Source organism: Macaca nemestrina, chromosome 9, assembly GCF_043159975.1.
Source record: "Macaca nemestrina isolate mMacNem1 chromosome 9, mMacNem.hap1, whole genome shotgun sequence".
Classification (NCBI taxonomy): domain Eukaryota; kingdom Metazoa; phylum Chordata; class Mammalia; order Primates; family Cercopithecidae; genus Macaca; species Macaca nemestrina.
In genome coordinates this window covers 94145213-94172896 of record NC_092133.1, presented here as the reverse complement: position 1 = coordinate 94172896, position 27684 = coordinate 94145213, and the positions used below count along the sequence as shown (strand labels likewise).

Here is a 27684-nt window from a genome sequence, read left to right as displayed (position 1 = left end):
CATTGCTGAAATCATAAAGGGCACCTTGCCAAGCTAGGTCTTCTATGAGAGTAAAAAGTTGGGAAACCCACTGGTTGGGGGAAGGGTCAGGAAGGAAGGTTTCTAGAGGGTCTATGAGGGGAAATTCAGTTAAGTTGAGATGGAGAATAGTGAGAAAGCGGGAGAATTTCAGAAGAGCGTAGCTCATTTAGTTTGTATTTAGCCTGGTTATTCTCAGACGGGTGGGTGACAGTTCAGTGGACTGCCACTGAGCCTGAGGGGGTGGGGCTCTTTTCAGTTGAGTAAGGTGGACCCAAGAACTGTGGCCTAAGAGTTTGGCTGCTGTGGAAGTGGTAAGAATTAGTGTGTATGGACCTTTCCACTTAGGGGTAAGGCGTTTTGCGTGCAGGTCCTTGAGTAAAACCTGGTCGCCTGGTGAAAGGGCTGAGGGGGCTTCTGAATTTCCTTGTGTAGGGTGGGAAAGTGACCTCTCAGCGTGTTCTCTAAGTAAATTGTCTTAAGAGAGAAAAGTATGGAAGGTAGGGTGCTAATGGCGTGGGGAGGGTAGTGAGTTCTTGTAGTGAGAGGGGGCGCCCGTATACTAATTCAAAAGGACTGAGGCCTGTGGGGCCTCTAGGTGTAGCTCGTAGCCGGGTAAGGGCAAGGGGAAGCAAGGTTACCCATGATTGACATGTCTCTATGGAAAGTTTGGTTAGTTGTTGCTTGATGAGTCCATTGGCCCGTTCAACCTTTCCAGATGACTGGGCGGACAGGAGACATGATTTAAGGTGTGTGAAGTGTGTAGCTATTAATTTTGGGTCTGATAGGGGTCGTGTTGGGGATTCCTTGGCAGCTTGGTAGAGGGGTTTGGCCAAGACCCCAAATTTGTAGCTTCCAAGTAATGTTGAGAGAATCTGCCACTAGCTGGATCACTTGGAAATAAAAGCCGGGCCGTTATCAGATTGGATTGACCAGGGAAGCCCAAAATGAGGAATGATTTGTTCTATGAGAATAGAGGCTACAATGGATGCACTTTCTCCTGTGGTGGGGTAGGCTTCTATCCATCCTGAAAAGGTATCTACCAGGGTGAGTAGGTAACAAAGCTTTTTGTGCCTAGGCATGTGGGTGAAATCAATCTGCCTATCCTCTCCAGGTTGATGACCTCTAAGCTGATGACTTGGATGGGTGTTGCGTATTTCCCCCTGAGCATTTGCCTTTAGGCAGATTAAACACTGTTGGCTAATTTTCTTGAGGTGAGAAAGAAGGGATGGACACTCAATGATGGGGTTTAAAAAGTTGTATAGAGCCTGGTGTCCGATGTGTAAAGAGTTGTGAATATCTCTTAAGATGTGTTGTGTTTGAGCTTCAGGGAGGATGACACGGTTATGGATATAGATCCATTGGTCGGGGGTAATAGTTGCATGTGGGTTCTGTAAAAGCTTGTTTTTTTCTTCTGAGGAATAAGAAGGGGTGTATTGAGGAGTTAAGAAACATAGGGATTGAGGGTTTTCTGTAGATAGTGCTATGGATTTTGCAGTGGCATCGGCCAAGTTGTTGCCTTGGGCAATGGGGTTGGTAGGTTTTTGATGTCCTCTGCAATGAACTATAGCTACCTCTTTAGGGGAGGTTAGAGCTTCTAGCAACCGTTGGATATGTTTCCCGTTTATGATAGGGGTTCCTTTGGTGGTTAAAAACCCACGTTCTTGCCAGAGGATGGAGTGTGTGTGTGCTATCATGTATGCATACTCAGAATCAGTATATATATTAACTGTTTTTCCTCAGAGAGATGGAGTACCCAGGTTAAGGCAGTGAGTTCTGCTTTTTGTGAGGTTGTGCCTAATGGTAGAGGCTTGGCTTCTATTACCTGTGTGTTAGTGACTACTGCATATCCCACGTGTCAGTTTCCATGGGGGTCAATGAATGAACTCCCGTCCACAAAGAATGTCAGTTGTGGGTATGGGAGGGGTTGATCCCATAAGTGGAGATGGGTTGGGAGAACTAACTGGATAATCTCTGGGCATGGGTGTTCTGGGGTGTGTGAGGTATTTGGGGTAGGCAGGAGAGTAGCAGGATTGAGAGAAGAACAGGTGGCTATTTTAATGTCAGGATTTTCTAAAAATAGGACATGGAATAACTGTATGCAGGAAGGAGTGAGATGACTGATGCATTTGTGGGAAATTAAGTCTTGAAGACGATGTGTGGAATGGACCATAAGGGGGCCTCCTAAGGTAAGTTTTAAAGCTTCTTTGGTTAGTTCTGCCGCTGCAGCAAGAGCACGTAGGCAGGGCTGCCATCCCTGTACTGTGGTGTCTAGTTGTTTGGAGAGATAAGTGACCGGTCTGAAGGTTGTGCCTATTGGCTGGGCCAGGAGACCTGTAGCTATCTTGTGACGTTCATCAGTGAAGAGGTAGAATGGGTACAGGGGGTTGGGTAAGGAGAGAGTAGGGGTGGACAGAAGACATGATTTAAGGAATGTGAAGTGTTTAGCTATTAATTTTGGGTCTGATAGGGGTCCTGTTGGGGATTCCTTGGCAGCTTGGTAGAGGGGTTTGGCCAAGGCCCCGAAATTTGGGATCCAATGTTGGAAGAATCCTACAAGACCTAAGAAAGATAGGATTTCTTCTCCATTAGATGGGGGGGTGAGACTCTGAATGAGACTTAATCTGTCTGTAGTCAGTGATTTGGACACCGAGGTAAGTTCTATGCCTAGGTATATAACCTTGGGAAGGCAAAGTTGGGCCTTTTGTTTGGTAATCCTATAGCCCAGCCTACCTAAGAAGTCAAGTAGGGTGGCAGTATCCTGTTAGGAAACGTCATGTGAGGGGCTACATAGAAGTAAATCATCAACATACTGGATAATGGTGCTGGAGCAGAATGGGCACTGGGCTAGGTCTTTGGCCAATGCCTGCCCAAAGAAGTGGGGGCTGTCTTGGAAACCTTGGGGAAGAACCGTCCAAATGAGTTGAGTAGAGACATGGGTTTTGGGATCTTCCCAAGTGAAGGCAAAGATAAAGTAGCAATCAGGATGTAAAGGAATAGAAAAGAATGCATATTTTAGATCAAGGACGGTGAAGTGGGAAGTCTTAGGCGGTATGCATGAAAGAAAGGTATAGGGGTTAGGGACTACTGGGTGTGTTGGGATTACTGCCTCATTAATGATACGTAAGTCTTGAACTAGTCTGTAAGCTCCTGAGGGTTTCTTCACAGGGAGGATGGGGGTGTTGCATGGAGAATGGGTAGGGATTAAAATCTGCTGTTGGAGTAGACTGTCGATGATGGGTTTGATTCCTTGCCAGTGACGCAGTGGGAGAGAGAACTGAGGGCGAGACAGAAAGTGGGTAGAGTCCTTCAGGTGGATAAGGACTGGTAAGTGATGGCGAGCAACAACTGGGGTAGATGTATCCCACACCTGAGGGTCAACTGGCACTGGGAACACTGGGGAAGGTGTATTGGGGCCCTGATTATGGGTACACAAAGGCATTATTAGGGTAACATTGGAGCTGGGGAGGGGATGAGAGGGCAGGTTAATGGAAGCCTTGAGCTTGGTTAAGATGTCTCATCCTAAGAGGGGGGTGGGACAGGAGGGCATGATGAGGAAAGAGTGGGCAAAATATGCATAGTCCAGGCAACAGTTTAACATTGGGGTCTGGCGAGGGTTAGATGGCTTACCGTCCACCCCCACCACTGAAATAGTGGAGGGTTGGCTAGGTCCACTATAGGACGACAAAACAGAGTAGGTAGCTCCCGTATCGATGAGAAAAGAAGTTTCCTTACCCGCTACCTGTAGCGTTACCCTGGGCTCGGCGAGGGTGACCGGGGTCTCCGAGTGTGGGCACCGTCAGTCGTCATCAAGGTGTAGGAGTTGGAAGGAGCCTTCCAACCTTTGAGGAGAAGCACCACGTTGAGGCGCGGTGCCTGTCCTGACAGCGGGGCAATCAGGCTTCCAATGCCCTTCCTGATGGCATACTGGACATGGCGCGGTAGGCGAGTGAGGATTTGGGCACTTCCTGGCCCAATGCCCAGTTGTGCCACACTTGAAACAAGGATTGGACGGTAGACTCCCCTTTGCCTGAGGGCACTTATCGGCCCAATGCTTGGGGTCTCTGCATTTGAAGCAAGCATCCTTAGGAGACTTGCCCTGTGTCTTCCCTGCCAGCAGAGTGGGCAACGCTGGTTGGAGGGCAGCCACTAGAGCTTGCGCCTGAAGCACAGCCCTTCTTTTCTCCTTGTCTAGCTCTGCGGCCTCAGCTGCTTCTTCTCTGGAGTTAAAAACTTTAAAGGCCAATTTTACTAAGTCCTGTATGGGGGTTTGAGGCCCATCTTCAACCTTTTTTAGCTTTTTTCGAATATCTGAGGCTGACTGGGAGATAAAATAGGAGGCTAGGACAGCTGCTCCGGCTAGGGAGGTAGGGTCCAGCTGGGTAAATTGGGCTAGTGCCTCTGTAAGGCGATTTAGGAAGGAAGCCGGGTTCTCATCTGGGTGCTGGATGATTTCCTTTAGTTTATCAAAATTGACCACTTTGTTAGAGGCTGCCTGCATACCGGCCAAGAGACATTGAACCATAATGTCTCTCCTACGGCGGCCGGGCTGCTGTGGTTGGTAGTCCCAATCTGGTTCTATGGACGGGACAGCCATCTCTCCTAACGGGACGGTGGCATCAGTTAAATGCCATTGATCTGCATGTTGCCTGGCGGCTGCAAGAATACGCTCTCTTTCCTCTTGGTTAAGGGAGGAGGACAAAATGACCTGTAAGTCATGCCAGGTTAGATCATATGCCTGACATAGGTATCTAAACTCCTTGGAATATAAGATGGGGTTAGCAGAGAAATCGCCAAGCCATTTTTCAATCTTGGAAAGGACTGCCAAGGAAAAAGGGACATGGACTCTAACTAGTCCTTCAGCTCTGGCGACCTCTCGGAGGGGGGCCAACAAACTAACAGGGGAAGTTGAAACAGACTGACCAGTTGGGTAGGTTGAGACCAGCTGACCGGTAGAGGGGGTTGGGGCAGGCTGACTGGTAGAGGGGGTTGGGGCAGGCTGACCGGTAGAGGGGGTTGGGGCAGGCTGACCGGTAGAGGGGGCTGGGGCAGGCTGACTGGTAGAGGGCTGATTAGTGGGGGCTGCTACCGCGGTCTTGGAGCGAGTGTGGATGGAAATGGGAGAGGTAAGAGGAGTGGCTGAGCGAGGGGTGGTAGGAGGAGCATAGGGAGGGGGGTTGGTAGGTTGGGAGGGAGGTGACCCACTGTCGGCCCTGTCTGAGATGGAAGTAGAATCTTCCTCTGCTTGTGGTGTGGGGGCCGAGGGCTGGGTTTTAGCTAACAAGACCTGGGCCATTGAACACTGGGCGCACAGGTCTGGGCGAGAGTGCAAGTCCCAAAAGCCTTGGACATAGATAATCTCTGACCACTTTCCAAGCCTTTGGCAGAAATTAGAGCGATCTAATAGAATGTTATAGTCAAGTGTGCCCTCTGGTGGCCACTGAGATTGGTTGTCTAATTTATACTGTGGCCATGCCTCAGTGGAGAGGAAAATTAGCTGCTTTCGTTTTAAATCCTGAGCCAGATGTAAGGCTTCTAAATTTTGGAGAAGACACCCTAAGGGGGTGTTTCTGGGGACTTTTGATTGTGAGGCTCCCATTGTTTAACCAACAGAAATAGGAACCGATCTCGCACGGTGGCAAAGCGTCCCTTGCTGCTGCAGGAGACCGGGGGCTCCGGAGCGAGCCACTAATGGAGAATTGAGGAGCTTCAAGATGGACGTCTCCGGGTTGAAGACCTCACTGCACCACAGGGTGACTACATCCTTGGGCATACGTATGACTCTAGGCCAAGGACACGGAAATGGATAGAGATGGTTAACAAAGGGAAGTACTCACGGAAGAAGAAATTCTCAGAGCGGCACCAGTGGAAAGCTGGAACACTTGCTCGGTGTTGGTGGCTGGTTGGGTTGGGAGCTGGTTCGCTGGGGAGGAGGTTCCTCAGACCCCTAGGGGATGCTGAGGAAGTGTCTCCTCCCAGGTTTTCGGCACCACCTGTTTTGTTTCTCTATTACTATTATTAATAGACGCAAAGACTAAATATCAATAAAGGCCAAAACGAGCAAAGAAAGTGGCAGCCCTTGTATTTGCAAATATGCACGCACTCTTGGGCGAGGTTCACTGGTCCGCAGGAAAGGTCAGGGAAGTCGCGCCTGCACTCTCCGGTGAGGTTCTCCCATCCATGAATGCGGGGGCCGAAGAAGTCACGCCGGCTCCTGCCAGCGGTAGACTTTTATGCATTGGTACTGGAAGGGGGAGGGCAGTGGGCGGGATAAAGGCGTGATAGGGGCATCTCCATAGGCGTGGCCGGGTAAGTTTCGATCTCTTTGGATTGACGTCACCTGGTGCATGCTCAGTTGATCTGCATCTTCCCGGGCATGGGCTGCATTTTCCCGTGCATGGGAAAGTTGGTGAGGAAGAACCCGGAAGCAACATGGATTGTCCCTTCTTGTTCACCTTCCTCCATCTTGTCCTTTCTCCCTCACCCAAACACTTTCTCCCGGTGGTTATTAACTAATTTCCAATTAATTACAAAGTCACATTATACTTCTTTCCCCCACTGCTATTGCTTTCATATAAATGTTTTTCTGATTTTTCTAATGTGCCATTTGCTACTTCTACATTAAAGTTTTCTCCTAAGCCACTCATTTACCCCTGTAACTCCAGTGCTTACTTGACACATCTCTTCAGTGGCTCCTAGTGTCTGTATTTTCATCTACACAGTGAATGGTGAGCATCCCAGAGATATATGACATTTCACATAATATGAAATAGCAGAATATCTATTTATGTTTTCTCTTATATGAACAAAAGAAACTTGTTAAGTTTATTATTATTGTTATTATTATTATTGAGATGGAGTCTCGCTCTGTCACCCAAGCTGGAGTTCAGTGGTACGATCTTGGCTCACTGCAACCTCTGCCTCCCAGGTTCAAGCCATTCTCTTGGCTCAATTTCCTGAGTAGATGGGACTACAGGTGCGTGCCACCACGCCTGATGAATTTTTGTAATTTTTAGTAGATATGAGGTTTTGCCATGTTGGCCAGGCTGGTCTCAAACTCCTGCCTTCAGGTTATCCACCTGCTTCAACCTCTAAAAGTGGTGGAATTACAGGCGTGGGCCACTGCACCCAGCCTAATTTTTTTTTTTTTTTTTTAAGGTAGAGTTTCGCTGTGTCTTACTGCAGCCTTGACTTCCCAGGTTCATGAGATTCTCCCATATCACCCTCTCAAGTAGCTGGTGTTACAGGCCTGAGCCACCACATCCACCCCCTTAATTCTTAATAAACATTAATGCATGCAAATGTATGTAATATATTAATAAGCAGAGATTTATTTGTTAAGTGTGTATGCAAAATATACTTTACTGATCCAAAAGACAGATTCAGAATTTCTTCTTGTCCTGACCCTTGACTTTACACTGTAACCTTCTAACTAATCTTGGTCCTATGCCCTACCATAGGTATGTACCTACCAAGGTATATACCTACTATAGGTATATACCCACTGTAGATATCATACCTACCAAGTTACATGTGGTTTCCTAAACTTGCCATTTCTATGCATCCATGCCTTTGCCAATTGTGTTTTCTTTATTCCTAAAGTTAGTCAGTTTGACCACCTAATAAAATCTAACATGACAATATGAAATGCAAATAATTACCCCCATTTGTGATAGTCTCATATTGTGTACATGTTTCTATCATGGCACCTGCTTCACATACTGTGTTTTAGCATTTGTCTCATATTGTGTACATGTTTCTATCATGGCACCTGCTTCACATACTGTGTTTTAGCATTTTCACCTTTGTCTCCCTGGCAAAATATAAGCTCCTTGATCACAGGAATAGAGTCATGTGTCACTTAGTGACGGGGATATGTTCTGAGAAAGGTATCATTAGGTGACTTCATCATGCAAACATCATAGAATGTCCCTACACAAGCCTAGATAGTATAGCTGACTGCACACCCAGGCTATGTGGTGTCGCCCTTTGCTCCTAGGTTACAAACCTATATAGTATGTTACTGTACTGAACACTGTAGGCAATTTGTGACACAATGGTAAGAATTTATGTATCTAAACATAGAAAACAGACAATAAAAATACTGCATTTTCTTACAGGATCTTCATCATATATGGATTCTGTCATTAACTGAAATGTCATTATGCAGCATGTGACACTCGTTTTTTTTTTTCTTCTTTGTATCTTCAGTAGAGTTCCAGGCATGGAGTGGGAATTCAGTAAATATGTACTGAACAAATATTCCTTCTATGAATAAAGCAGGGTACAGCATGGCACATATTCTAACTCTCCAGAGTGAACTTTGCAGTTAGTACACTAAGAGCTAGCTCACATGTCTTTTCAATGGTATGCTATCTATTCTGGTTACTTTAGATTGAACTGAAGTTTGTTATTCCAGTGACCCGTGACATTAAAGGATGTTATTGTGGAATTCACCAAGGAGGAATGGAAGTTACTGACCTTTGCTCAGAGGACTCTGTATAAGGATGTGATGCTGGAAAACTATAGTCACCTGGTCTCAGTGGGTGAGGAAAACTTCTGCAGGTGTAAATCCCGCTAGTTTGCATCTCCCTTCTTGGTTGCTGCAATGTAAGAGGTCCCTATAGGGTTGAATGATTGACATTAGCTATGATTCAGAGGTTGAAGTTAATAAATCCATTTTGGGTACTAGAAAAAATATTTGTGTCCCTGTCTCCCCACTGAAAGAATCTAAATTTGCCAAGCCTAACTGCAACCTTCATCATTTTCCTGAAACTCCACTTCCTCATCTTTCACAGTCCCTAAATTCCAAGCAATTTGTATCATTTCCTTCATATTTTCATTCATAGGTTACCATGTGAATAAACCAAATGCGGTCTTCAAGTTGAAGCAAGGAAAAGAGCCGTGGATATTAGAAGTAGAATTTCCACATCGGGTCTTGCCCTGTGAGTTAGAAGAAATTATATCCCATGTTACTGGTGAGTGGTTGGTGCCTCTTGCCTTCTGAAATATATTTTTCGGCAATCTCTCACTTTTTTTTTTTTTTTTTTTGAAACAGAGTTTCACTCTTGTTGTCCAGGCTGGAGTCCAATGTTGCCATCTCAGCTCACCGCAACCTCCACCTCCCAGGTTCAAGCGATTCTCCTGCCTCAGCCTCCTGAGTAGCTGGGATTACAGACATACACCACCATGCCTGGCTCATTTGGTAATTTTAGTAGAGACGGGATTTCTTCATGTTGGTCAGGCTCATCTCGAACTCCAGACCTCAGGTGATTCACCCTCCTCGGCCTCCCAAAGTGTTGGGATTACAGGCGTGAGCCACCATGCCCGGCCTTGGCAGTCTCTTTATAAATGCCTTATAGTTTTGGCAACGATTAAGGACACTTGATTTGCACATGTTTAAAAAACCTAAGTCATACCTCCAATTTTTGTTCTCTCCACTTAAATTCTCTCCTTTGCTAGACATGTTTTAAATAGATTTACTTCTCTTTCCTATATACAAACTCTAATCCCTCCTTACCCTTGTAAGAGTTTTTTTGTCTTTTTCTCTAGAATCACCAGTTACTCCCTGCCATTAGAGTATGCAACTATAAAGTGTTTGTAAATCTGACTTATAACTTTTTTTTTTTTTTTTTTTTGAGACGGAGTCTCACGCTGTTGCCCAGGCTGGAGTGCAGTGGCGCGATCTCGGCTCACTGCAAGCTCCGCCTTCTGGGTTCACGGCATTCTCCTGCCTCAGTCTCCTGAGTAGCTAGGACTACAGGCGCCCGCCACCGCGCCCGGCTAATTTTTTGTATTTTTTTAGTAGAGACGGGGTTTCACTGTGGTCTCGATCTCCTGACCTTGTGATCCGCCCGCCTCGGCCTCCCAAAGTGCTGGGATTACAGGCTTGAGCCACCGCGCCCGGCCCTTATAACGTTTTTAAATGGCATCTCCCTCCTTTTATTAACAACAAAATACCTCAGTTATTTTGGCACCAATTTTAACTTCCCATTTTTTCTTTAAACTCTGAGCTCAGATTAGAAATCGTTATGCCGCTCATCAATTCTTTCATTTCAGAGTTGCTACTTCCTGCTATGCAGTGTTTATCCTTCCCACAAAGCACTCCTTATCCCCCCTAAAATCTACTGCACCTTATTTAGATAACACTACAACAATCTCATCCTGCCTCCTTAAATGTTTGTCATGTATTTCCTAACTTGTGCACAGATGTGTTGCCAGTATCAGGAACAATGCCTAGTACATAGTAGTTGCTCACTAGATAGTTGTTGAAAGAAAGAATATTAATTAACAAGAGACTGGCCGGGCATGGTGGCTCACGGCTATAATCCCAGCACTTTGGGAGGCCAAAGTGGGTGGATCATAGTGAGACTCATGTTCATGAAAAAAAGAAATAAAACATATATAAAATAATTAACAACAGACAGACACTCTCTACTTTCTGCTCTGTGCTTTTTAGTAAGTCCTGTAAGAGCTCATCCATTCTTAAGGCCAATGCACTGGTTTTTATGATGAGGACTCCTAAAATTGACCTCTCCAGCATCTTTGCCCTGTTTATATTCTGATCCTGTATTTTTACCTTCTTATAAGATAGTTCTGCTTATTCTACTTCCTTCCTTGTTAGGCCAAAACAAAAATTGTTAATTTAAATTCCCACAGTAGCTGTGTAATGCAGCATATGTACATTGCCAGAAGCCTGCATGGTATGACTAATACTGACTCAGTATTAAGTCATTTAGTATTAAGTCATTTAGACAAAATAAAAATCTTACAAGAGTAAGGAGGTATTAGTAATATTCATTTAAATGAATTTTCTGTCAAGAACTAGTCTGGCCCTCTCCTGCCTATGCAACTTATTTCTCCTTGTGGTCCCAAGACACCTGTTAATCTCCATTTTACTCTGCTCTTAAATGTTTTCCAAACATAAGATTTATTCTTTTTTTTTTTTTTTTGAGATGGAGTTGTACTCTGTTGCCCAGGCTGGGGTGCAGTGTTGTGATCTCAGCTCACTGCAACCTCCACCTCCCCAGTTCAAGTGATTCTTCTGCCTCAGCCTCTTGAGTAGCTGGGATTATAGGTGCCTGCCACCACGCCCAGCTAATTTTTATATTTTTAGTAGAGGTAGAGTTTCACCATGTTGATCAGGCTGGTCCCGAACTCCTGACCTCATGTGATCCACCCACCTTGGCCTCCCAAAGTGCTGGGATTATAGGCATGAGCCACCATTCCCGGCCCATACATATGATCTTATGTCATGTGTATCTGAGTTAACGTTGCATAAGTCCCTGTCAAGTGACTTTTCTTATGTATTCCCCACCATTGCTATGAAATTCCAACCCCAAGCCTCTACTGATAATCTTTCACTTGCTTTCATGGATTTAAAGATGCATAAATATGAAGGTCACTAAAGATTCTAGAAAGATGTTTAATAACTGAACCTTTAAAGATCCTGTAGTAAATTGGAAGCAGAGATGGAGAAAGCAAGAGATGAAATCGAAATTCAAGACTAGTGCTGAGTCATAAGTAACAAGTGCTTTAGAAGTGCAGGATTTGGTGGTCAGGATATGTTCAGGATTGAAAATCTCTGGTGTTACAACTAGGAATTCATCCCTCATATAGATGGCTTATCCTGATGCTTTTAAGAAAATCTTTCCTTTTGGATATATGTGGTCCTCCATCTTCCTGTCCTGAAAACAAAGCCAGCTAGATGGAGAGTGAAAGCCCAAGCTACAGGACTCTTCCTCTAAGCCTGAGGAAACTGATGTTCTGAGAAAGTCCCTTTAGTATTGACACATAGATTGCTGTAGATAGATGAAGAGGAAATAAAGTAGAAGTTTGTCTGCTAAATACTAGCAATCCTAGCACAGTAATCTAGGTTTGAGGGAATAAAGACCTATACTTCAGTATACTTCAGCTCCTTCTTCCAGTTTAGTCTTCCATGTAATTCCAGGGAACACTGTTGTCCAGTAGTTTTGCTTAACCTGCTTACTGTTCATGGTCTTTAAGGGGCTCACAGCATTCTCTATACTTCCCACACTCTTGTTCAGCAACACTTCAAATGTCCTGTGTTCTCCGCTCCCAGTTTTTTGTTTGTTTGTTTGTTTTGTTTTTGTCGTTAACTTTTGCCTCCAGGCTCTTAAGGTCATATTTGTAAAAATGTCAGAGTACATGGGTCTACAACTAGATTCCTTCTTCTTTGTGTGACAGCAGTTTTTAGTGTTTGTTTTAGTTTATTTTTCCAAAGCAATGGGCTAGAGGAAATTTGCATTTGAGGTTCTTTCATTATGAGAAATAGACCTGAAGCCTAAGAATCAATGCTATGACAATATTAATGTGTTCATGTTTATAAAGTATTAAATTTTTGATTCCCTTGTAGAAGACCTATGGAGTATTCATGATCTAGAATCAAGATACCGGGAAAGCCAAGCTGGAAATTCAAGGCAAGTTCAAGAATTAATGTTTAAGATTAAAGATTTGTAAGCAAGAGTCTTGAAGGAGTTACTGAAATGGGAGGACACTAGTTAATACTAACTATGAGAAAACTAACACTGCACAGCAAATCCCGATGAATATAATCCAAATGGGAATACCCCTTTTCATAGAAACTTTGTGCAGGATCAGGAGACTGAAACTTTGAAGTAGTCTTTTTACTCTTCTGAATTAAATAATAAAGGGAGTCTTTATTACACAAAACAGAAAGCAGGCAATTGAGAGACCCTGTGAATAGAATGCAGATGCAGATTCACCTTACTAAGTGTTAAACTACAGTGCAGGTCAGAGAATGTTCACAGTGGAGAAACCCTATGGAACCAATAAATATGAGAGCATCTCTAGAAATCAGTCCTCAGAGGTACTTGGAAAATACACCTAGTGGGGGGAAAAAGCCTTAAAAGTCTTACACATTAGTGAATGTGGAACTTTCTGTCTAGGAAAGTTAAACATCAGAAAACTCGTACCACAGAGAAAGCCTATGAATGTAAGGAATGTGGGAAGTTCTTCTGTCAGAAGTCTGCCCTCATAGTACATCAGCATACTCACTCAAAGGGCAAATCCTATGACTGTGACAAATGTGGGAACTCTTTCTCCAAAAATGAAGACCTCACAAGACATCAGAAAATTTACACGAGAGATAAAACCTACGAGTGTAAAGAATGTGAGAAAATATTTTACCACCTATCATCTCTCAGTAGACATCTGAGAACCCATGCAGAAGAGAAACCCTACGAATGTAATCAGTGTGAGAAATCCTCCTACCAGAAACCACATCTCATAGAACATCAGAAAACACACACAGGGGAGAAACCTTTTGAATGTACTGGATGTGGGAAATTCTTCTATGTGAAGGCATACCTTATGGTACATCAGAAAACACACACAGGGGAGAAACCCTATGAGTGTAAGGAGTGTGGGAAAGCCTTTTCCCAGAAGTCACACCTCACAGTACATCAGAGAACACACACAGGGGAGAAACCCTATAAATGTAAGGAATGTGGGAAATTCTTCTCTAGGAATTCACACCTCAGAACTCATCAGAGAACTCACACAGGAGAGAAACCCTATGAATGTAAGGAATGTAGGAAATGCTTCTACCAGAAGTCAGCCCTCACAGTACATCAGCGAACTCACACAGGGGAGAAACCCTTTGAATGTAATAAATGTGGGAAAACCTTTTACTATAAATCAGACCTCACTAAACATCAGAGAAAACACACAGGGGAGAAGCCCTATGAATGCACAGAATGTGGCAAATCTTTCTCTGTGAATTCCGTCCTCAGATTACATCAAAGGACTCACACAGGAGAGAAGCCCTATGCATGCAAGGAATGTGAGAAGTCCTTTTTTCGGAAGTCACATTTTATTATACATCAGAGAAAACACACAGGGGAGAAGCCCTATGAGTGCCAAGAGTGTGGGGAAACCTTTATCCAGAAGTCACAACTCACTGCACATCAGAAGACACACACGAAGAAGAGGAAGGCTGAGAAGCAAGATGAGTTGAGAAATTCTCTTGACTGAATTCATCCTTCAGAACAATCAGATAATTCACACAAGAGGTACACCTTATGAATCACATCAATATAGGGAAATTTTCAGCTACAATCTTTGCTCTTTCTGTGTATCAGCAAATACATAGAGAGAAATTCTGTACATTTATTTGGGAGAAAATTTTATCATATTGTAGACTTTTCTAAATCCCAGATAACATAAATGGCAGAAGTCATGCAAATTGTAAAACAGGAGGGAAGCCTTTCAGAAGTCATACTTTTGTTTTGCAACATAGAAATCACACAGGAGAGAACTCCTGTAAGTAAAACGAATGTCAGTACATTTTCTGTCAGGGCAGCCAGCTGTAGACATCCAAAAGTTCAAGAGTGAGAAGCTCCTTGAGTATCCAGAAATCTCTTTACACAATTGGAGCTCATATACTAGAGAATTCAAAGGGATAACTGCAAAGACAGTGGTAGATATAGAAACCTTTATTAAGAATTGCTGTTTCATTCAATGTCAGATCACTGGTACTTGGATAGATATTTTAAATATTTGGGAGGTGTTCAACAAAAATTCAAATAATTTGTACTGAGGGAAACAGTTATACTAGAAATCATGTCGCCGATCTGATGCCAAGATTGTTCTATTTTAAAAGGAAACCTGCAAATGTCTACATATATGAAGCTTTTAAAAAGCACAAATTATCAGGCAACATCATTAAACATACATTAAATGTCTTTTAGTATATAGGACTTTGTATGTGAGTGTGCTATAACATGTAACTTACGGATGTTCAACATGCATGTGGAATCCATCCATAATTGTACATATGGAATATGTAACCTTAGTTCAGTGACTATTATGTGTATGAAGATGTTGCACATTAAGTCTCACTAGTGACTCTTGTTAATATTTGTATTGTAAGTATAGTATTCCTTTTAAATTCTAAGGCTTCTTTTTCTCCTATTTTTTAGTGTTTGTAAATGGATATAGACAGGGGTACTAAACTAATCCTTCAAAAAGAAGTTAAAATGTTTTTGTAAAATTTTCAAATGTCAGCCAAGTTTTGCGTTAGGGACACATTTATATATAGCAAAAGCCTGAGCTGTTTTTAAACAGCTAAAAACAGTAATATTTATTACAATCTATACAGTGAAAACAAATAGTGTAATGTAAGAAGTATTATGTATCTTACTGTTGATGTGTGAGCAGGGAGCAGAGCTATCTGCATTTGTATTTTGTCTGAGAGTCCTAAGTGTTCTTCACCAACATTTTCTTCCTCATAGAAGCAACATGACATAGTTAAGGGTGTGAACTCTGTACTCCTGCTGCCTGGGCCCCAATTCCAGCCTGGGGTATGCTACTCTGTGTGCCTCATTTCCCTTCCCATAAAAGAGTAGTGATAGTGACAACATCTTAGGATTGCTTTGAGGTCTAAATGAGTTGAAATTTTCAAAGCACTTAGAATAGTGTCTGAGACACAAGAGCTATATGTTAGAGGTTATTATCATCATTATTTGTATTTTGTGAATTACGCTGCAAAAAAAAAAAAAAAGTTGGCTACCCAACATTCATCCCCCACCTTCTTGCTGCCAGTGCCTTGATTTGGTTGTTTGTTGTTTGTTTTCCTAGAAGTGATTTAGGGGCAGATCCTGACTATGCTAAGTCAGGGTTTGACAAATGATGGTCTATTAGACAGATCTAGCCCACTACCCATTTTTGTATCCTGCAAGCTAAGAATGATTTTATATTTCTAAATGGTTGAAAAAAAATCAAAGAATATTGTGACACATGAAAATTATATGATATTCAAATTTCAGTGTCCATAAATAAAGTGTTGAAAACACGAATACAAACAAAAACATCTGTTTATGTTTGACCTGTGGCTGTCTTTGCACTACCCCAGCAGAGTTGAGTAGTTGTGACAGACACCTTATGCCCTTGAGCCTATGATCTAGCACTTTACAAAGTAAGTTTTTCTTTTACTTAGAACTGAAAATAAAAGCAATGTAGAGTTATGCTTTTATAAATATTACATGTTTCAGAAATGATGCATACAGCAATTTGTAGGTGGGTAGGTTTTTTTTTGCAGTATATTTATTTTGTGCATTATATTTATATGTTAAGAGCCTGAGCTTAGAAGTATTTTTTCAAAGAAATGTGTTTTTTACTTGCTGACTTGTCATAACATCAAAACAAGAAATTTCTTGATGGAATGTAGCAGTAAAATATGAAATTAACACTGTCTAAATTAAATTGAAGCAATTCTTGTGCCTCAGCCTTCCAAGTAGCTGGGACTACAGGCATGCACCACCATACCTGGCTAGGTTTTGTATTTTTAGTAGAGATGGGGTTTCTCCATGTTGGCTGGGCTGGTCTTGAATTCCTGACCTCAAGTGATCTGCCCACCTCAGCCTCTCAAAGTACTAGGATTACAGGCATGAGCCACTGTACTCAGCCCACGTCTTCTTTGTTCATTCATCTGTTGATGGACACTTAGGTTGCTTCCAAATCTTGACTATTGTGAACAGTGCTGCAATAAACATGGGAGTCCAGATATCTCTTCAATATACTGATTTCCTTTCTTTTAGGTATATACCTAGGAGTGCTGGACTGTACAGTAGCTCTATTTTTAGTTCTCCGAACCATTCTCCATAGTGGTTGTATAAGCTCAGTTTTGGATACATTACGTGCAAATTTGGATACATTTCTGCAAAATGGAAAAGGAGAGTAGTCATTTGGAAATACAAGTTTGAACCTTGGGGAAAAGCTCATACGATAGGTAGTTACAGATTCTGATAAGAGACTCATCACTATACACACAGACAAAGTTCCTAAATGAAATCACCAGAGTAGGTAAACTCATCCAGAGATAGCATACAGTCAGGGAAGGAAAGAGGTCCAAATGATGTCAAATGTTGTGACAAGATGAAACAGTGTGAGAACAAAAGGAGGCTGCTGAGTTCTGCAAGCAAGTCATCACAAATGAGAGCCTTTCATTGGGATGGTGGACACAAAGCTTGGCTATAGTGGCTCACAATGACGAAAGGAGTAGAAGAAAGACTGTTGTGGTAGTTTGATGGTAAAGAAAAAAAAGGCACAGAGAGTCTGAAGAAGAGATAAGCTTAAAGGAATTTTTATCTTAGGATGGAGAAAACCTGAACATATTTACAAAGAGTCACTAGGAACAGACAAAATATATATGTATATGCCCAGAGACCTGCCTCTGAAATAGCAGGGAATGTGGTGAGGACTGGTAAAGACTACAGATAAATTGAGACATAAAAGGTAAATTCCTTATTGAGTTTATAAGGTGGGGTGGAGTAACAAGTTTGAAGAGAATGAAAGTCTGGAATGGCTGCTGTAGAAAAAAATGAATGGCAGTCAACCAGAAGAGAATAAAAAGGTTTCAGGATAGGATTGAGAGCCAAGCTGTGACTGGAGCTCATAAATCTGTAATAGAGTCAGTCAGCACAGTGTTATGGAATGGCACTCAGTAGCTCAGTGGAGACAATGAACACAGGTCCAACAATGGGGATAGAAAAGACAGGTGTGGAAGAAAAACAAAGATCTGAGAATGCCAGTATAAGCCCTGTTGTAAGTGATAGATCAGGAAGCACTGACACCATAAAGGGGCTGATAGACTGGGAAATAGCGGAGAACAGGTTTAATGTGCATATAGAAAAAGAGTAGTGGAAAAAAGGAGGTTGTGACCAGATTCTGGGATGTCTAAGAGGAATAGAGCAATTGCACATCACCTGAAATACCCTCCCCAAAACACTTAGTCATCTATAAGACCAAAACTGGTGAGGCACAGTGGCTCACACCTGTAATCCCAGCACTTTGGATGGCCAAGGAGAGAGGATCATTTAAGCCCAGGAATTCACGACCAACCTGGGCAATATAGTGAGGCCTTGTCTCTATTAAAAAAAAAAAAAAAAAAAAAAAAAAAAAAAAAAAGACCAGAATTGATGCCATGATGACTTGACTTTCAGGCCATGCTCTGATATATAAACTAGTTCTTCAAATGGGGCTGACACCTCACACGTTGTTTGAAGGGAATTCCAATGAGAGAGTGGCAGGGTGAAGTTCTCCTCTAAGCTTCTTCCTTCCTTAAGATTTGATCTGGATCCCTGGGTGCAATATCTATAACTTCAATAACTTTTCTTTTTATTGACTAGGACATTATGAGAGTTCTCATGTATGTGGAGTTGCTAAAAATAAAAGTTTAAGAAATTACTGGCCGGGCGTGGTGGCTCACACCTATAATCACAGCACTTTGGGAGGCCAATGCAGGTGGATCACCTGAGTTCAGGAGTTTGAGGCCAGCCTGACCAACATGGTGAAATCCCTGCCTCTACTAAAAATACAAAAATTAGCTGGGTGTGGTGGCGGGCACCTGTAAGTTACTCAGGAGTCTTAGGCAGGAGAATCACTTAAACCTGGGAGATGGAGCTGGCAGTGAGTCGAGATCATGCCATTGCACTCCAGCCTGGGCAACAGAGCAAGACTCCATCTCAAAAAAAGAAAAGAAAAAAAGAAAGAAAAGGAAATTGCCTAATTACTGACTTGGTGATTCCCTCAGGGTCTTGGAACTAGCCAATGTAGGACAACTGTCACTGTCCTTTCCAGAGCCTTGGATCTTTCTCCCATTGGTAATGTACAACAGTAAGGGCAACCTGCATAAGAAGTGTATTCAACAGAGAGGCAGAAGTTGGGGTCTGCAAATAACATAAGTAACCTCCAGGATGAGGGTGGGAAAGTGAGTTTTCTTCCTTTCACTGCAAATGGAGGGATTAAATCTAATCCTTGAGCCCCTACCTCACAAGGGCAGGAAACCCTAAACAAGTCACCTTCTCATTCTCTACAGATCTGCCGTCCCTTTTCTCCTATTGTCCTGGCCTGATACAGAAAGAAAAAGAGATTCCAATCTTCTCCAAGATGTTACAAATAAATCAGACATTGCCACCAAAAAGTGTATCTTTGATATACCAAAACGTGTATCAAAAGCTAGCTTGTATCAATGATTCACTCTAAGAGCCCCATCTTCCTTCCAAACCTTTTCCTATTGCCCAAAGACAAGCAGTACAATGGTTATGAAAAGTAACTTCTGATCTTAAGGTACATTGATAGAAAGAATAAATATTCAAGGGTTAGTTGGCTATCGTGATAAGCCTCTGGAATGTGGTTACCACATTTAGCCTGATCTGCCATTCTATTTGGACTGAGATGGACCCTCCTGTGTACGATAGAAAAAGTAACTCCAAATGTGTGTTTAATGCAGCTCTGCTTCACCTTCACTCGGGTCACCGCCTTCCTTTGCTCACTTAATTGTCCCTGTAAAGTAGGTCAGCACCTTGTGTAACAAGTTGGAAGGAGAGCTAAGACCAAGCCTATCACTCCAACAGACTTGGAGAGGTACAGGGTGTAGGGAACATAGTTCAGGCTTGGTAGCCAGATATGCTCAGATTTGAACACTCAAGAGTAGCTTCATCTTTCACTGGCTATGTGACCTTGGTTGGGTAAGTTTCTTTGCCCTCTGCCACAGTATTCACAACTATAAAGTGGGAGTTATGGAGGGGCCTCTGTGGAACACCACAATGGCTACATACCCCCAGCTCCAAGGGCCATCATGCAGTTGTTGTGAGGGTTAAAACACCTGACACATCAAGGGCGCTTAGGAAAGGGCAGCCCATTCTGGTTTTATTCCAGTTTCATTTGTTCAGTCATTCTTGGAATGGCCAGTTGTATTCTGAAGCACTGAACCTTAGCCCTAAGCAAAGCAGTCCAAGCTCATGACAGATATATTCCCAGAGATGTCAGCCAGAAGGCCAAGGCATTGGAGACCCCTTATTTTCTTCTCTGAAGTTTGTCACAGCTGACAGATGATGGATGGGTATGCATCAGTCCAAGTGACACCACAGAATCCATTTGATTTTCTGTTTCTCATTTTAACCTCTTGAGCTTGGCTCTTTCCCTCTGTCTGTGGACAACCCCCCACCCCCTCCATCTCTCCACCCATTTCTCCCCAACCCAATCCCTGACCCCAATCACATCCCCCACTCACTTACAATCACAGATATGTGGAGGATGTGCATCTGCTCCTCAACAATCTCTGAGGGCTCTTGGAGAGTGGGGGCGGTGACTTGGGCCAGCTGCCTGGAGCTGCTCATGGAGACGTGGAAGTACAAGGTGCTATTCTCCAGCCACTGCTGTCTCCAGTGCACCAGCAAGATGTCCGCCACCATGCCAGACATCTCTGCAAGACAAGACCTGAGGCACTGGGTGAGCTGTACACCTGGTCTTGGTGCTGCAGGGAGGAAGAGAACCCACATAATCAGGAGCTCAGAGGCACCTGTTTTTTGCCAGGATGCCTTTCCTCACATCAAGTCCATGAGCCAGGGATCATCACTTTCATTTATAGATGGGTCAACTGTGACCAAGATTCACCTAAAGTAACAGAGTAGTGGAGGCAGGGTTTGCACCCAGATCTGCCTGAGCCCCTTTTTAATACACCATGCATGATCAGGTAATTCATTCTACTCTGATAGTCGACTAAAACTAAGGATAATATGCTTTCATTCTTTTGAGGCTATGGAACTAGAAGAAGACAAAGGAAAGAAATCCATGAAAGGAGTGGGAGTTGAGAGTGTAGATTCTTTAGAAGTTGAGCTGGAAGTACTCATGTCCAAACCTCACAGCCAGAAAGGCCCAAAAAGGCACCAGCTCAGCTGAGGTAGCTCAGGGTCATCTTGCACAGGAAAGGAGCTTGGCAAGAGGTTTGCCCTGACCGTGTTCCTCTTGCTTCCACGAGAGCAGCTCCATTTTTTTGTAAGTTATATAGTGTACTCCCAAGCAAGAGAATGTTGGCACAAAGGTTTCCTTGGCTAAAAAATACTTGCAAAGCTACTGCCCCATCCCAACATTCTCATATAGCCAGTGGGGTTGAGGACTTTCTAGTAAATTATAAAATTCAATCTCCTGACTTGAAGTTTCTTACTCTTATCTCTATGCTAGTTTTCCTTCTGTAAATAGTTTTAAAATGATTATCATTTGAATAGTATTTTTGTTCAATGTGTCATACCTTTTTATTAGTGAAAAAGGGTGATGGCATAAGGTGCCAAAAGTGTCATCACAAGGGATTGTACAATTGTTCCACAGTCCCCTCGACTAAAGGGGTGTGTACCTGCAAATATCCTAGAAAGACAAGGCCTATCAGTGCATCTTATGGATGAATACAAGAGAAGGGTGGTGGAGTTCTTGGAGGATTGTTACATATGCACTCAAGGGGGACAAATAGGAGACAAATAGCCTTTATAGTGTCCATCAGTAGACAAGTAGCCTTAGTAGTGTTGGAGGCTTAGAATCTTGGCTCCTCCCTCCTGAGACAGCTATGACCTTGGACAGTATTCCTACAGTCCCCAAAGGCCTCAAGTGCATTCACACACACACACACGCAAACACACACACATAACGAGGACTGATAAGCAAACTGAGTTACAGCCTCTTATCCAATCAGCTCTCCCCATGTCCCACTGCAGGGCCCATCATATCTGGTGACACGAAATGAAAAAGAATCATCTTGAAAAGAAGGGGAGATGATACCACCAAATCACCTACTCATCACCCAATTCTACTGAATTATTCTTTTTTTTTTTTTGACAGAGTCTTCCTCTGTCGACCAGGCTGGAGTGCAGTGGTGCAATCTTGGCTTGCTGCAAGCTCCGCCTCCCAGGTTCACGCCATTCTCCTGCCTCAGCCTCCCAAGTAGCTGGGACTACAGGCACCTGCCACCACGCCCAGCTAATTTTTTGTATTTTTAGTAGAGACAGGGGTTTCACCATGTTAGCCAGGATGGTCTCGAACTCCTGACCTCATGATCCACCTGGCTTGGCCTCCCAAAGTGCTGGGATTACAGGTGTGGGCCACTGTGCCCGGCCTACTGAATTATTCTTATATCACCCATGTCCAATAGACTTTCCCTCCTTAAGGTTCACAATCAAAAATCCTTAGGAGGTGTTTAGCACTTAATAAGGGCTAAAAAATGTTAGCTATGAATTTTTAAGTTAGGTATTGATTTATTATCATCGTCATCATTACTGATAGGAACAGAATCTAATTCATCCTTCAACTGCTCTGAAAAGAATAAAAAACAAAAACTGTGAGCCATCTTTGACAGTTTGCTTTCTCTCCCACTTCTCATCCAGTAAGGGCTTCTTAACCTGACTCTCTTCTTCCACTTGTCCATTCTATTCTCAATCAGGAGCCAGAGGAATCCTGCCAAGCAAAAGTCATCTCACATCACTAAGTCCTCCGTTTACAGTTTTTCCATGGCCTCCTACTCATTCCAAGTAAAAGACAAAGTGGTGAGAACATAGTAAGTTATTAGGCCAAGTGAACACATGTTTGGGCTTCCCTTGCAGCTGGAAGAGTTGAACAGGCCTTCAGACAATCACAAAGGTTTGTCAGCACTTAGAGCACAAGCCCCAAAGGGCCCTGCAAACCCGCTGTAGTGCCCAGGGGGAGGGACTGGCTGGGTGACCAATTTGAACAGCAGGTCTCCTCTCAGCACCTTCTCTTCATCCCAGGCTGGGGTGATCTGCTGCCCCACTGACCCCCTCCCAGCCTCAGCACCCAAGGCCTTGGCAGTAGCTTCCCTGGCAGACAACCAGCTGGGCCAAGGCGAGGTGAAGACATTATGGTAAATGGCCTGGTTCGTTTTTCTCTCAGTGCATCAAAGCCCAAAACCAGAGTTTCAGGGAACCCAGGGCTGAGAGCTAGACTAGAAATAACAGCGTCTAATTCTGTAGTTCCACGTGCTGCTGGCTAAGCAGGCACTCCATATGCTGAGTGTCCCTGGAGTGGTGCCAGAGAAAAAGCTCCAAGGTAGGCTACATCTGGTTGACACAGCCTGGCATAGATGAAGGCGGAATGAACAGAGGGGTGCTTGTGGAAATCTGAGGTCCTCACTTCTAGCACTGTCTCCAGCCAGTGCCTGAAATCTCACTATTAAAGAGGCTTCCCTTTTCCTTGTTCAGATGAGAAAGCAGAAGGTTGCAGAAGGTTAGTGACTTGTTTAAGTTCACTGGTGAATTTGTACCTAGCTAGAACGAGTGGATTTCCAGTCCATGCAATTTCTACTATGCCAGTTGCACTTAACATCTCCTTTTTCTTGACTAAATTAGCCCATGGACCAAAACTAGATTGAGCTCTTTGTTTGCTACAGTGATGAGTGCACAGTCAGCAGAGAGTAAATGTTAAATGATAATAACAGTGTGTGAAACACAGTAAATATTTAATTACAGAGAGTAACTCCAGACTTACTTTATTACAAAGAAAAGAAACTGTTGTTGAAGACAAGAGAGGAGGGGTATGAAATGTTAAAGGGAAAACTGCTTTAGCAGAAGCAGAAGGCCGTGCTCATTCATTCACTCATTATTCGTTTATTCATGCATTTGTTTATTTATTCAACATATTTATCAAACACCTACTCAATTCCAGGCAGCTCAGTAGCTCAGAATATGGGGTTAAATGAGACATAGCCTTGCCTTCAGGGAACTCATAGCCATTTGGCAGTGGATATTCTACCCAGCCCACTGTCTCTTCTCTCATGTTACTGTCCACACGCATGCACGCTCTCCATTTACCAAGATCCAGGTGACTGTGTGTTATTGGGACTATCTCCTGCCATCACCCCTTCATCATATACTCTATCCCTGCAGGACTTAAAACTATTCCTGAAACAGGCCAGACTCCCACTTGTCCCAGGGCATGAGTATTTTCTGCCCAACACTCCTAGCACTCTCCTCCAAGAACCTGCAAGCTGGCTTCTTCTCAGTGTTTGTCTCTCAGTCCAAATGATACCTGCTTAGAGAAACTAACCCTGTCCACTCTAGCTGAAGTAGTCCTCTTCACGCACATCCAATCTTTATTATATACCTTTTACAAAAACTTTCGATAGCAGTTATCACGATTAGAAATTCAGGCCTGGTGCGGTGGCCCACGCCTATAATCTCAGCACTTTGGGAGGCCGAGGCAGGCAGATCACTTAAAGCCGTGCATTTGAGACCAGTCTGGCTAACATGGTGAAAGCCCATCTCTACCAAAAATGCAAAAATTAACTGGGCATGGTGGCATGTGCCTGTAATCCCAGCCATGACTCAGGAGGCGGAGGCACAATAATTGCTTGAACCTGGAAAGTACAGGTTTCAGGGAGTGGAGATCATGCCACTGCACTCTGGCTTGGGCAACAGAGTGAGACCATGTCTCAAAAATAAAAATAAAATAAAATAAAATAAAATGAAAGAAAGAAAGAAATTTATGCTCTACATTTCCTTGAACATGTATTTATTGTCTCTCTCTCAAGGAGAGCAGAAACCTTGCATGTCTTATTTCCTGCCATCTCTCAAACACTTTGGAAAGTGCTTGGCACATAATACATGCTCAGTAAATAATTACTGAATCACTGAAATACATATAGATATATGTGTATGTATATATATTTCAAATACTCATGCCCTTTTTCATATTTAAAATGCTTAATGCACATGTATATATATTTCAGTGATTTGGTATATATATATTTTTGTATTTACATATATTTCAGTGACTCAGTAACACACTTACTTACACACATTCATAATAAAATGCTGGAGGGACTAAAAAGTAAAATTCGAAGAGTGTTACATTTCATCAGAGAATTAAAAAAAAAAAGAAAAAGTAAAGGTCTATTGAAAACTCAAAGGTGGGAAAAGACTCTCCTAGGTTGCAGCCAAGAACTACTTCCAAAAGGTGGTGGTAGGAGCAATGTAGAAGATGGACATACTGATGTCCCTCAGAGGAAAGGAGGAGAAGGCATAGAGATCAGCTGGCCATCTCAGGGGCATGAAGCTGTGTGTGTATGTTGGAGTGGAGCAGAATGCCAGGTTAGAAATGTAGTTCAGGGCTGGGTACGGTGGCTCATGCCTGTAATCCCAGCACTTTGGGAGGCCAAGGTGGGCGGATCACAAGGTCAGGAGTTCGAGACCAGCCAGACCAATATGGTGAAACCCTGCCTCTACTAAAAATGCAAAAATTAGCCAGGTGTGGTGGCACACACCTGTAGTTCCAGCTACTCGGGGGGCTGAGGCAGAAGAATTGCTTGAACCCGGGAGGCAGAGGTTGCTATGAGCCGAGATGGCGTCACTGCACTCCAGCCCGGGTGACAGAGTGAGACTCTGTCTCAGAATAAATAAATAAATAAAAATAAATGTAGTTTAGACAGAGTTAAGGGCTTAAGGGCTTTGAATGCTTGGTGATACTGTGCACATTTTATTCAGAACTAGTAGAGTACACTTGGTCAGAAAACCAGTCCTGTGTCCCTTAAAAACAGGTGAATAAAACAGTAGCATGACCAAAACCAACTATTGAAGTTCTCTGCTGATTGATTTTCCAATTGCATCTTCCCTTTTTTCTTCCCCTACTCCTTCCATATAAACATTTCATTAAGTCTTCAAGTCATATTTCAATCCATCTTAAAGCAAAAGGGGGACTAAACGCATTTGGTCGGGAACCAAGATGATTCCCATAAAGGCAGATTATGCTGACATGATGAATATAAAATGAAACAGCAGATATTAAAGTGGGAGAATTGGTGTACCATGCCTTCCAGCAGTAAGCTGACTCCAGCACCTGCCTCCCTCCCACCCTGGATAGCTTGGTTTTGTGTTGGAATCATAAAGAAACACAGGGATTGCATTTTCACCTTTTTCTGTTCTCCCCCGTGGACTACAACTCATGAAATATTCAATAGGCTCAAATTCCCTCAACTGCCCCACAAAAGCCGAGAGAGGATCAGCCTTCATCAGTGATTCTGGGTAGACTGCCATCCTGCCTCGGTGGCCACTGACGCCTTTCAGCCTCCTGGAAAAGAAATGAAAAATCCCGAAGGCATGTTGTGCTTTTAATCGGCTTGTTCCTCCTAATCCAGGCACTCACTGTATTTTTATTTAATTCCTGAAGGTCATTATGAAAATAAGCAGCTCGGCCGGGTGCAGCGGCTCATGCCTGTAATCTCAGCACTTTGGGAGGCCGAAGCAGGCGGATCACAAGGTCAGGAGATCGAGACTATCCTGGCTAACACAGTGAAATCCTGTCTCTACTAAAAATACAAAAAAATTAGCCGGGCATGGTGGCTGGTGCCTGTATTCCCAGCTACTTGGGAGGCTGAGGCAGGAGAATGGCATGAACCCAGGAGGCAGAGCTTGCAGTGAGCTGAGATTGTGCCACTGCACTCCAGACTGGGTGACAGAGAGAGACTCCGTCTAAAAAAAAGAAAAAAGAAAAGAAAAGAAGCAGCTCTTCTCATCACCAGCCATCTTGGTAACATCTCCCAAGTGGCTAACCGACCTTCTGATTCTACGGCACCAGCTGACCCCCAGAAGATTATTTGCTGAAGCCCAGAGAAAGTTTCCAATGAGTTTGCAAATGGTCTTTTTCTTGCCATGGAGAAAGCAGACATTACATGAGATGAGCTCACTGCCTGGGCAAAAAGAACTGGGAAATGTAGTGATGTTTACTTTAACCAACCTTGCCACTAGTTGTTGCAGCATTCATGGGTGATTGTCACACATCAAGTCTTGCTGAGTGGGCCTGGGAAATAATCACAAATACTCACGGCCTTTTTGATCTCTAAAATGCTTAATTAATGCAAAGCTTTATATCTCTCTCAGGGGCTATTGCAAATGGTTCTGTGCCAGTCAGAGTCTCACCAGAGAAGAGGAGACATACTCAGGAAGGTCATTGGGAAGTGTTTAATGAAAGGAGCGTTCACAAAGGCTTGGGCAGTTTTAAGGCAAACCAATAATGAGCAACAAAGTACTCCAAGATCAACAACAGCAAAGAACTGTCACCACCCTAGGCCTGAAGGCACAAGGGATGGTGGGGGATGGAGTATTATAAAACCCAAAAAATCCAGAGCTGTAGGAAAGGGCTACCATATAGCTGCCAGATAGGAACTATAGCCTTTACTAGAATAACCCAGCCACTGCCAATGCACAACCCAGGATGGAAGTTTTCAAGAGAGTAAATTCCCAACCTCATTCTCCTTCTACCCACCAATTTTTTGTAGGTGTCTCACACAGGTTGACCTCAACCAAACACCCAAGGATGCTTAAATGAAACAAATCATACAAGTCAGCCTTCCTGGGGACAGCAGGTGGGAAAGGGGATCTCAAGAAGCAAATGAAGACTATTCAGTAGGCCCCTTAATAGGTATCCCTACCTTCAGGCTTCCTTCCTTCCAGCCATCCATCAAATGGCTACCAGGATGAAATTTCTAACTTCTCAATCTGACTATATAATTATTTTGCTCAAACCCCTCCAATGTTTTCTACTGTCCCTCAGGATAAAACCTAATTTATTGAGCCTGACACACAAGGCCCTTCCTGGCCTGTTATATGCACTTCTCCCCAGTCTGATCTCTTGCTATGCCTTTCCTTGCACTTATGTATGAATTCTGACCAGATATTTATATAACGTACCACATATACTATGATTTTTTCCTAATTCAATATGTTATGGTCCTCCATGCTTTCATAAGGAGGACTATTGCATGCTGCATAAGATCACAGGGTCTGAAGACCAACTACTTGAATTTGCATCCCAGCTCCCCCGTGTTCAACCTGTTTTTGGGCAAGC

At 43.3% G+C, this 27684-nt stretch overlaps 1 protein-coding gene and 2 long non-coding RNA genes across 3 annotated transcripts in view; 2 read left to right on the top strand and 1 right to left on the bottom strand.

Moving 5' to 3' along the window:
• Positions 1–3894, bottom strand: part of LOC139356342 (uncharacterized) — a 28585-nt gene extending 24691 nt beyond the window's left edge. Inside the window, exon 1 of the long non-coding RNA XR_011608059.1 lies at positions 3754–3894. This is a non-coding gene — a long non-coding RNA (uncharacterized lncRNA). The remainder of the gene's footprint in view (positions 1–3753) is intronic.
• LOC112423326 (uncharacterized) overlaps positions 1–8951 on the top strand; it is a 28436-nt gene extending 19485 nt beyond the window's left edge. The window contains exon 5 of the long non-coding RNA XR_011608057.1: positions 8868–8951. This is a non-coding gene — a long non-coding RNA (uncharacterized lncRNA). The remainder of the gene's footprint in view (positions 1–8867) is intronic.
• A 3862-nt stretch (positions 8952–12813) lies between these two features.
• On the top strand, positions 12814–16167 carry LOC105499833 (zinc finger protein 25-like). Its single transcript, XM_011772641.3, has one exon. The coding sequence runs from the start codon at positions 12928–12930 to the stop codon at positions 14032–14034; it is 1107 nt and encodes a 368-aa protein (XP_011770943.2). The 5' UTR covers positions 12814–12927; the 3' UTR covers positions 14035–16167.
• Positions 16168–27684: the final 11517 nt, after the last annotated feature.